General features: G+C 39.7%; 1 protein-coding gene across 2 annotated transcripts; it reads left to right on the forward strand.

The window, feature by feature from the left end:
• Positions 1 to 403: 403 nt before the first annotated feature.
• LOC138049128 (nuclear receptor subfamily 2 group E member 1-like) lies at positions 404 to 10,506 on the forward strand. 2 transcript variants are annotated; one of them, XM_068895269.1, is made up of 4 exons: positions 404 to 538; positions 1,051 to 1,278; positions 5,999 to 6,694; positions 8,252 to 10,506. In XM_068895269.1, the coding sequence occupies exons 1-4, from the start codon at positions 496 to 498 to the stop codon at positions 8,491 to 8,493; spliced, it is 1,209 nt and encodes a 402-aa protein (XP_068751370.1). In that variant the 5' UTR covers positions 404 to 495; the 3' UTR covers positions 8,494 to 10,506. The 2 variants fall into 2 exon arrangements, with proteins under 2 accessions (XP_068751370.1, XP_068751369.1); XM_068895268.1 differs by lacking the exon at positions 404 to 538 and having other exon boundaries at positions 836 to 1,278.
• The last annotated feature ends 546 nt before the right edge of the window (positions 10,507 to 11,052 follow it).

Raw genomic sequence — 11,052 nt, forward strand, 5'->3', positions numbered from 1 at the left:
TTAGTGATTGCACGAGCAGTGCCATAGCAACCTGTCTTAAATTGGATTTCTTCTAATTCGGTATCGCGGCGTGGTTTAAAAAAGCCTTGATTCCATCACTTTGTAAAGCAATGTGGATTCTTTTGTCTTTGTTTAAACACCGTGTAAAGGCACACATGGGTTCTGCCTTCTAAGATCAACTTCCTAATTGTTGCTAAGAGAAAAACTATTCGAGCAGAACAAGTCAGATCGCGCCAAACCACTTAAAAGAATCTAATTTAATTACCCTCTCAAACATGCGAATTGATGATCAAGTCATAGCCAATCAGATTCGAATACCCTGACCGCGAACCAATCACAGTTTGTTTGATTACTGCACCTGTTCGAGACCAGCAAGTACAAAATTAGCCACCAACTTGCAGTACGAGATTTTGTCAACCTTTCATATCAGAACGCAATTATCTCTCGGACGCTGCAACAAGAGCTCAATCCCGGTTCGATTGTTAGCCCCAAAAAATGTCCGACACGGATTTTATTGCACCAAGACGAGGAAAAGCAGGTAATTTCATTTTCTCAAACATTGGAAATTGACCCCGATAAATTATAATGGAAAAATCGGTGCTTTGGCTCGATGCGCGAAGGAATTTTGCAGGAAAAGGGGACAAATATGGAGAGATGAATGCCCAAACATATTTACCACTAAACGTTCTTTTTTTTTAATGCACAACGGATGCAAAATATTAATTTACGGAGAATGGCTTATCATATTCGGTGCCAGGTGCAGTGGATACGCCTAATAATACAGATTGCATTAAAGTAAACTGTTTGTGCAAGAAACAAATGCTTAGAAGGGTCCTCGCGTATAGGGCGAGCTCCGTAAATGAAATCTTTAAGATCTAAAGGGTTCGTGATCTGGGAAGAGATCGATCCCTTTAATTGCGTTTGGAAGAAACGACGCGTGGCACAAACAATGCGATTTTGCTTCCAAAGCGCTGGTCGAAAAGTCATACATGAACAATTTTGCCCACTTGACAAGAATGACATGTAATGTTGACGTCTTTTCTCTCGCAGAAGCCAAGCAAACTGTTCTTTGCAAAGTTTGTGGCGACAGAGCTTCTGGAAAGCACTATGGTGTTTTGACTTGTGACGGCTGCAGAGGTTTCTTTAAGAGAAGCATTCGACGGGACCTCGCTTATCAGTGCAAGGAAAGCAATTCCTGCCCTATTGATGTCGCGCGCCGAAACCAGTGTCAAGCTTGCAGGCTAAAGAAATGCTTTGAAGTACGAATGAATCGAGACGGTAAGCACATATTCCCTCAACGCTAAAATGGTTAATACAAGAAGCTGAAAACAGCAAAAAAACTGAAGCAACAAGCTCTTGCGCACAATTAATGCAATTTGCATATATAACAAAGGCGCTATTCAAAATGTATAGAAATTAAAGACCACTTTAAACGCTCTGTTCCTGTAAATTTCATACTAAAATTAAATTAGGGAATTCGATCATTGCCTAAAAGTTTTCTAACTAAGATATTTCATAATTATGTTTAGCTTATTATCTCGCGTTTAATGTTAAAGTTGCTAAACACTTAGCAGCCACCTGCTATTGAAACTTTGGACTCACCCAAAAAAGCGCATATCCCGAAAAAGAAATCGCACAACTTAAGCAAAAAGGTATTCTATAATAACAAGTTTCGTAAGATCAACACAGTCTAGTTTGGAGACAATGATCATAAAAGACCTGTCGAGTCTATGAATTTCGTTTTCGAATCAAGATTTCTCAAAGTTGGTACAGCTTTACTGGACCAAAAAAAAATCTTTAATTAATGTATTCCCGATGATCAGCGTGAAGCAGCTCTTCACAATACCAGTGTTTTGTATCAGACATATAACAATTGCAATTAGCCAAAGTACCTTTTTACACGATCAGTGGAGTTTTAGGAAGAGGCTTTTCTTAACAGTTAAAATCGACATTAACTGGAGAGCAAAGATGCAAAAACTTTTATTTTGTTGATTTCCGAGAGGCAAATCTGACCTTATATGCTTCAACATAACCTCCTAAATAAAACCTGGGCCGGGTGTGGTTGTGACAAATCGGCTGCATCACGTCTTTAAAGGATCTTTAATATTTGTTAACATGATTTCTTTTTACTGATTTTAATTCTATTATCCATCTTCTTCTAGAACCTTCATTGGTTCTGACCAACAGAACCAAAACTTATAAGATTTGCCCTTCGTCTCGAAAGTAATATATTATTAAACATTATCTGCTAAACCCAAACTGGAGCAAGGCGGAGGTTAATAAATAAATGGAAACACCATATCACCAATTCAATGTGTCGATTACTCCCTTGGCTCCTAAAAGAAAAAAGACGAGGTCTTAAGCCACAAAAAAAGGTGATCTTTCTTTCAAAACTCTTGGTGAAGCTCGTTTTGAGAAAAGCAAGATTTACATAGAGCTCCAGGGGTTAATAATTCATTCTGGCGTTTAAAAGACCGCACGGACAAAAGAAATCTTAAGAAATTACTTTAGAGGTGTTTTGTTTAACTTAAAGCGAAAGAAAATAATCTCCAACGCTTTTGTTAGCGTCTGGGGACCACTTTCCAGTCAAAAAAAACTTTTGAACGTAAAATTACCGCTCGGGAGAATTGTTTACAATACCCATTATACCAAACAGCATATTTCATTCTGATAATTGTCATAATGCAAATCATAGATCTGTCAATTGAATTCTTGATTAATCTGCTCGAAAAACGTAGGAAGTGTAATATAATGCCCCTGTTATGCGGATATCACATTCGTCAAATGTGGAAATAACGTACAATGACCGTAGTATGGCGAAGAACCGAAACCCTAACAGGGTGACCACAGTTCTTTGGTCGACTCAGTGCTACATTGGGTAGCGAACGGTTTTAGTTTCCGTTGGCGTTGATTTTACAAATTTAAAAGCCAGTTGCAGGTTATTGGCATTATTGTTAACTAAATAGATTTGAATGGATAAAATAGGGATTAACTTGATACCTACAAATTTCGTCCGAGATCGCAGTGGCATGCACGGTATTACAGCAAATTATTCAATTCTGCACTCGCAATACGCTTTGTTTCCTTCGCTACTGTTTAGAATGATGATCTAGGAACCCTCAAGCTTGAGTTCATAAACGAAAATTCAGCTGGAATTTGTCCGTGAAACAAAATCATACAGGTTTAAAATAATCAGTGGTTTAATTCGACTTCGGTCAACTTTCCCTTGAGCGAAAGATTAAGGTTCATTTCTTTTGGTAATCCCTTGAAGCTAACTACTGGAATCCGACAGTTTCATTGTCTTGGTGCACCTTGCGTAAGCAAGAATTCGCTGCTTTCCGGTTTTTTTGTGCTGGAGAAAATAAGTCACGAGAACTCCATTAATTAACTTCGCTAACTCGACAAACAAATTTTTGCAATCAAGTGGAACGCGAAGCAGGAAGTTCCATGATGAAGGCCTGCGCTTCTGCAATACGTAGCCTTTGGCTTTTTGTGGAGAGATCAGAGCAGTATCTCATCGAATTTTGAATCTCTAAGTGGCATATAAAAAGAAAACCTTACTTTGTGTTAAGTCTCTTGCAACAGATCTATTTTAGGCACGATATCGGCTTTAAACCAACCAATGACAGCATGTTATTATGTTGTCTCCAGGAACAGCAGCTGTCTTTGGATTAAGACACGATTGAATGAGTCCCCAGGGAATTCGTTAACATTGAATAAACAGGGTGTGCATTGTGATATCACAAGTGTTTGAGTTATCATTGACCAATGAGCTTCATGTTTTGACAGTAGTGTATTTGTTTTAATTCGAGAATAAAATTACCTCTCTTCTCTGCAATGCATTTTGAGGAACATTCTTCATTTTTATTTTGCCATGTCGTTCACAAGGGAAAAATTGAAAGCCATTCAACAAAGAAAATGTGATCAAACAACTGATCAGAAAATGCGATTGCTGAGGTTTTCTGAAATGCTTGGTACATAACACGATTATTATATTATTATCATAAGTCCGAAATTTGCCTGCAACGGGTCGATATAGGTAATTAGCAACAGTTTCTCGGTCATCCTAATTGGTTGCTCACCGGGCGTGTTAATGACATAAGCGTGCCGGCGCCGACAATTTCATGAAAATGTTCGTATACATTTACTATACTCGATAAATCTAAATCAGTTACTTCTGTGAGGAGATTCCATCACTTGAAAGCCATATAATACCGGAGTTTCCCCCATGCAAAGTTATACAAACAGGGGCATCCAACGACCAATTTGTTGTAAAATGTATTATTATAACCCAGTTAATGAAAATAAATGTTATTAAGGCATTTTCAGGTGTTTTTCAGTGTTGCTGGGAAAACAATATCTGTTCCTTTTTCCCAGCAAGACACACAAGAAATTTCCCAGCCAGCTAGATAAAATTGGTTGGTTTCCCAGCCAGCTGATCAAATTTATTTCCCAGTCAGGAATTCCGTGCGCTTTCAAATCCCTCGATCCGAAACGACCGAACAAAAGCGACAAAACCGGGAAAAAACCCGTTTTTTCCGCAAGCGCAATCACTCTGACCAGCCGTCGTATGTTTGGGAGAGGGAAGAGGTCCTTTTTTTTCGTCGTCCTCAGTCTTCAGAGTTTCTACAGCCAGCTCGGAATGAAATGCTAGAAAAAGTCAGTAATTCCCAGGCAAAACCTCTATCAATAACAAAATTTCCCAGCCAGCTCATCGAAACACCTGTATTTTTGCCAGCCAGCAAGATTCCTCTGGGGAACAGATAATGTGAGGAACAGATTCGTTGGGTGCCCCTGTACAAACACAAGAGCTTTGGAAATGATTGTACGACCAGCGTTGGGCTGTTAAAACTCACAAAACATCTATTTCATTTACGCTTTGTTTATCTAACGAAGAAATAAACGATACTAGGGAAGTTTGCCCAAGTATAACCCAACAGATACCTAACTTTTATGGGCATTGTTTCTCGTCAGCGCTGCTCCACAGTTTCTAATGAGAATCTTTCCCATTTAGGGTGACTGAACACAGTTTTTAAGCACTTATACTTCCATTTAGGCTCTGCCATATTTATGCAGTTTTTGGCTGAAGGCTCAAACTCGGTCACTGATAAGAGCTACCACGAAAGTTTATATTTTCGAAAGTCAATGCGCTCTGCAGGCTGCAACAATGTATATGGTAAGGAATCTAGAATAAAACAAGGCCTAATATGCTTATTCCTCATTTATGCAAAATTCACTCGTCAGTTTCTTTTTTTTTTTTTTTTTTTTTTTTTGGCAGCGTTTGCTTATTTTAAGCAGTAGTAATAAAAGCAAGTTTAACAGCTGTTGTCATAGAATTTCAACAGACGGATTGGAAGCGTAATGGAAGCGAATTAACACCGCATTTCCAAGACCATCACTCGGAGAAGGAGAAAAACTGAAAGTTTCGATCATATTTGTTTTATTTTCAAGAAATCCACGCCGGCCTTCAATGAATACCACTGACCTAGTAAATACTGTGTTCAGCCACCTTAATGTTGGTTGGTATACACCTAAGCATTAGCATAAGGAGGCAATGCCGTTCAGTGAGTGCTAGTGGCTAGGGCGCTTGCATTGCAATTGCGAGACAAGCGTTTAAGACCCGTTCTGACCACGAGGTAAATCCCTGGTTCAACTACTCGGTTGCACTTGTAAATAACCAGATTATTTACCTCCGGCCAGTTGAGATTCTTAGCAGTTGCTGTTGTTGTTCTGTTCTGTTCTGTCGTGTTGTCCTGGTTGTGTTTCGTTGGTTCTGAAAAGCTCCTTTGGGGAGTGGTCAATTCAATACGTATGCATAAGCACTCGTGTGGCCAACACACCACGCATGCGCACAACCTAAATAAATCTAAATAACCTAAATAAGAAGGAGGCATCATTTCATGTTATTATGCAACTCAGTATGCTTATATGTTTGCGTAAACCACGACACTTGTACCAACAATGTCTTGATGTTAATCACTGTTATCCATCTCAATAGCTGTGCAACACGAACGAGCTCCTCGCACTAATCAATACAAGCAATCCACAAATGAAGAGATTCGCTGTAAACCATTGAAGAGAAAACAAAACAATTACGAGCAAGACAGCTTCGATATTTCACCCAGCCAGATTCATGTTACTCCAAAGAAAGAAAAGGTCATTGACTCTCCCGTGACACCGGAACCTGTCTACTATGACAGCAGCCCTCCAAGGTTCCTTGTCTCGTACGTTAACCCCGAGAGCCCTAAAGATGCGTCAGTTTCAGTTTCCATGGCAGCCACCATGACCCCACCTCACACCCCACAGCATAGACAACAGGTGCCGTATCCAATGATCTACCTTGGTTCACCGGAAATGCTTCACGAATCGGCCGTGCGCATTTTGTTTATGACCGTCAAGTGGGTTCGCAATATCCCCACATTCTTTGAACTACCATTCCGAGATCAGGCAATTTTGTTGGAGGAAGGTTGGAGCGAGCTGTTCATCCTGAGTACTGCGCAGTGGAATTTGCCTGTGGAGATAAGTACTTTGTTAGCTGCCGCGGGAGTGAACTCGCAGCCAGACGAGGCTGAAAAAATGATTTGCGGAATGGGAGACATAAAGGCTTTAAGAACTATTGTGGAAAGGTTTAGAGCAGCCAACATCGATCAGACGGAGTATGCATGTCTCAAAGCTATCGTCCTTTTCAAGTCAGGTTTGTTGCCCTCTATCTTTAGTAAGTGCCAAAAGGGTTGAGACACTGCGCTTTTAAAGGTATCTCGGTCAAATCCCTTCCCCAAAATCTTTCCATGTAACCCCTCCCCCCTTCACCCTTCCTCACAATGTTGTTTTCTTATCGCCAACACTTTCTTTTTCGGAGGAGGCGGGGAGAAAGGGGGAGTGCAAGTGGAAAATGTAAACTCAAAGCATTTTCTTTGCAAATTTGTCTCGGAATTCATTTGGACCACCGCAAGAAACGTCATCAATAGTCAGCAAGGCTGCAAGTAATAAGATGCATGTTCAATTTAGATATCCAACAGCAACACAAGCTGTCCTTTAGAGCGAGTTTCAATCAAGCGTCGTAAAATCAAAACCAAAGTAATTACTTTGGCAAATCAAAAAGGGCGGAGACAATCCAGTAAACCAATCAAAATTCGAAGAAATTACAAGTAGCCGACACAAAGCCCGGGAAAATGTGCAGGCGCAATCCACGGTAGGTTTTGGTTTCACTTCTGATTGGTTGAAAAAATGGCGTGAGAACTTTGAACCAATCACTGAGTGAAGTAAGGCAAACTTAAAGCAATTCGCTAAATACTTGCGACACTCAATTGAAAAACGCTCTAAGTCTAAGCATTTTCTACCTATTTTCAGCAATAAGATACGTATCAGGGTTAACGTTATTTTTGGGTTAGGGAGTTATGCGGAAGTTGGGGCGCTGTGCAAGGAGACACTTTTTGACGCTTATTGAAATCGGCGTGCATTTAATTATTTCTTTCGCTGAACATGCAAGGCGTCCTGGGGTAATAGCTCTTATGCGTAATGACGTCTGACAAGCTGATTTCACCACCAAGCCTCGAACTCGAAAATTAAACTTTGTAAATTTTAGCATGAGCTGAATCCCAAAGGAGCAAACTAATTGAAAGAAAACCAACGTGCGAACAGCATTGCATGTCCAGACGAAGTGAATAATTTTGTGCAAACGAGGTTTGGTGGTAATTTTTTCAGCATATGACGTCATCAAGCATAAGGCCTATTTACACGAGCCCGAAGGGCGTTGACTATTTTCACCATCCCATAATGCAATACGTTTTGGCGGATCTTTACATAAAGCCAATACAAGTTATTTACTCTTTGGACTGTGTCATGCTTTAGTGAACTGGACTCCATTGTTTTAATGCACATAACTCCCCAAAATTAAATTGTATTATGGGATTGGTAAAAAAAGCGAATACATGGAAAGCAATTTCAAAATCACTTTGCATAATTATGAGGCAACGCACTCCTATCACGAATCGTGTATAATTTCATGCATAATTTTGCGCCATTCAAGGCTCGCATTTGATTGGTGTCTGACCAATCAAAATGCTTGCATTGGTTTTTTTACCTCTTTTTGCACCGAATTGACGCTTTGCTGCCCTGTGTTACCTAGAAATGCAACATCCATCACTTATCCTTGGCGGCAAGCTGGAGTATCTTGAGTTTTCTTTCTTTTTTTTTTTTACTCGTGATCTTTGCAGTAAATTAATTCCGTCCTTTGGTACTTTAACTGCAGATACACGAGGGCTTCGTGCACCACATCACGTTGAACAACTTCAAGACCAAGCACAAAGTATGTTGGGAGAATATGATCGTCAGACCTACCCAAATCAACAAGTTCGCTTCGGTCGCCTGCTGCTAATGCTTCCCGCTTTGAGAGAGGTGTCCTCAAAATGCATCGAACAGATGTTTTTCCGTGGTACTTTGGACAATATTCCAATGGAAAGGCTGTTATCTGACATGTTTAAATCAGCTTGATCAGCTCTAACTCGTGTAAATTCTCCCAACATCGCAATACAGTTTGCTATTGCAATCAAAATTAAGGCAAACATAACTCAAAATGATAGCAAAATTTCGGGATAAAATAATTTTGTTTCAACGCAAAACGAACACGGAAGGCAAGATAAATTGCAGTTAAAACTCGTTTCATCTTTTCTTACGGCCCGGTTACACTAACTGTGAAATTTTTGAGCAACTTGTAACGCCGCGGATTTCCTAATGTACCTTGCAATCGCCAAAAACGTTGCCACGAGACAAGTAACAGAAAACGTTGCGGAAAGTTGTACTTCAAGGCGCTGTTGCAAGTTTTCTTTCAAATTGTCTGGCAATAATAAATAAAAAAAGCGCATTACATTAGTGAACGTTTCTAGCAACTTGTCTCGTTTTCGATGATCACGTGAGGTTAAAAGAACATGTTCGTTGGCTGGTGCTGCAAACCGTTGCGATACACGTTGCAAGCGGGACAGATGTTACACTTCGCAATGATTAAAAAATTCGTTGCAACGTACTTCCCGCAACGGCTTCTGCATATTGTCTTGCAACGTTTTTGGCCGCCGTTGCAAGGTATGTTACATTGGGCAATGTTTCGTTTCACTTGTCTCGTCATGGCGTTGCGAGACAAGTTGCACGAAAATTTACACAGTATAACAACAGCTTCACGTAACGTTGCAACGAATTTTTCAAGCATTACATAGCATCTGGCCTCAACTTGTAGCTTCATATAATCATCGGAAATGAGCCAAGTTGAAAGAAGCGTTGCTTAGTGTAACACCCATGCATCAAGCAACCTTTTTCTCAATGTGAGAACTTCTGTGACCAAAAACTGCGAGAGAAGTTGCAAGAGAAATTGTAATGTAACAGCGCCTGTAGTTCTCAACATCTATTCGCCTTTTTTGAGAAATGATTATCAGGCATGCTTTCCCTCACTGTACATAGAAGTGGTAATCTTAGGAAAGACAGTATTTGGGATTCTATAGTCAGGATCCCCATTCGGATTACGATTCCAAGATTACGTATCAAAATCTTCTGAATTCTGTTTCTTGGTTTCTTCGGATTCAGTGATGAGGGACAGCACGCCATAGCTGGTGTTCAATGCAAGCCTGGACTCAGTTTTAAAATCGATATTTTATTGTAATACCAACTGATGGGTGCACTATAAAGTTTACCATGATCAGTTTCTTCGAGAATTCACAAAGAAAAGAAAAATAGCCGTGTTTCTTAAAAATTAATATCAAAACCCAAATTTTTTTGAAATTTAGGCATCTGGCGTTTGGCTCCTTTTCCAGCCTGCAACCGTTTGTAATATTTTAGCCCCCCAAGTTTGATGCTTTAAAGACCATTTTCTGAATATTGAACAATTTGTAAAGCTTAAAAACAATGGGTTTCAACAAAATATAAATTACAAGGAAAATACACGATTTTACAAGATTTAAATGCCAACTGAATTATAGAGACACCTTACAAGGAATTTTTCGTGGGCGTGAATCGCTCGTATAAATTGGAACCCGTTTTTATTAACGTAGCGGAGTTCATGAAACTGATGCGGGCCAACTCTTGTTAAGACACTGTTCCACAGCAGGAGATTTTTGGAATCAGGTCGATTTACATTTCTTGAATTGGCGAGATATCAGAGATGTCGATTCTCTAAATACACGAACGATCCAGTGGCCAAATAAGATTCATATTTGAAATATACTTTAACAAAAGGATGAACCAGGAATCGGTTAGCAAATCGAGTACGAGAACGATTTTTTTGGTGGAAAAAATGTTGCCGGAAGCTTGTCAAAGTTATTAGGAATGTTAAAAATGCGTTTTTGCAATAATATATACTGACACTAAAATCATAATTGTGAACAGTAACTGAGAGTTTAAAATGTGTCAGTTAGGTTTATCGAAATCCAAAGAAAGAACTCGTTTACCTTCCGTTCTGTTTGTACATAGTTTATTTAAAATATTCATAAGTTGTGCTAATAAACACGCTTGTCAACTGCGTCGATGTGTTTTAATATTGAGACGGCTAAGACTTGTGGATAATAGGGCCTATATAGCTTGTCGCTTGGCCAGGCAAGCGTCCAATAACATCGCTTGTCTTAATCACGTGACTTGGCAACTTGGAATTCAAGATGGCGTCGAGTAATGTTGTAAGTGAAGCTTAAGTGAAATGTTTACTGGGGGAGAAAGCTGACGAATTATAACCGGAATACAGTTGCCTTTATGACGATCGCCAAATTTTAAGAAAAGGGATCAAATCTTCGGAGTCTTCCGTATTAACACGTGTAGCAGATTAGGGTATGCTCCTGTAACGCTGTTTGCTCCTCTCTGATTGGATGTTAATTTGTTATCATCTAAATCTGATAGCAGCAAACAGCGTGAAAGTTTCAGCCGGCACATTGGTGAAAATTGTCATTACCACAATATTAGGCCGGAGGGTGTAATTTCCACGTCGCAGGTTGCAGGTTACAGGCTACAGGTTACAGGTCAGAATTTCAAACGTGGTAGCCATCCCTACATGCACACTGTGAATGATGGGAAAAGACA

Source organism: Montipora capricornis, chromosome 5 (assembly GCF_036669925.1).
Source record: "Montipora capricornis isolate CH-2021 chromosome 5, ASM3666992v2, whole genome shotgun sequence".
NCBI classification, from domain to species: Eukaryota; Metazoa; Cnidaria; class Anthozoa; order Scleractinia; family Acroporidae; genus Montipora; species Montipora capricornis.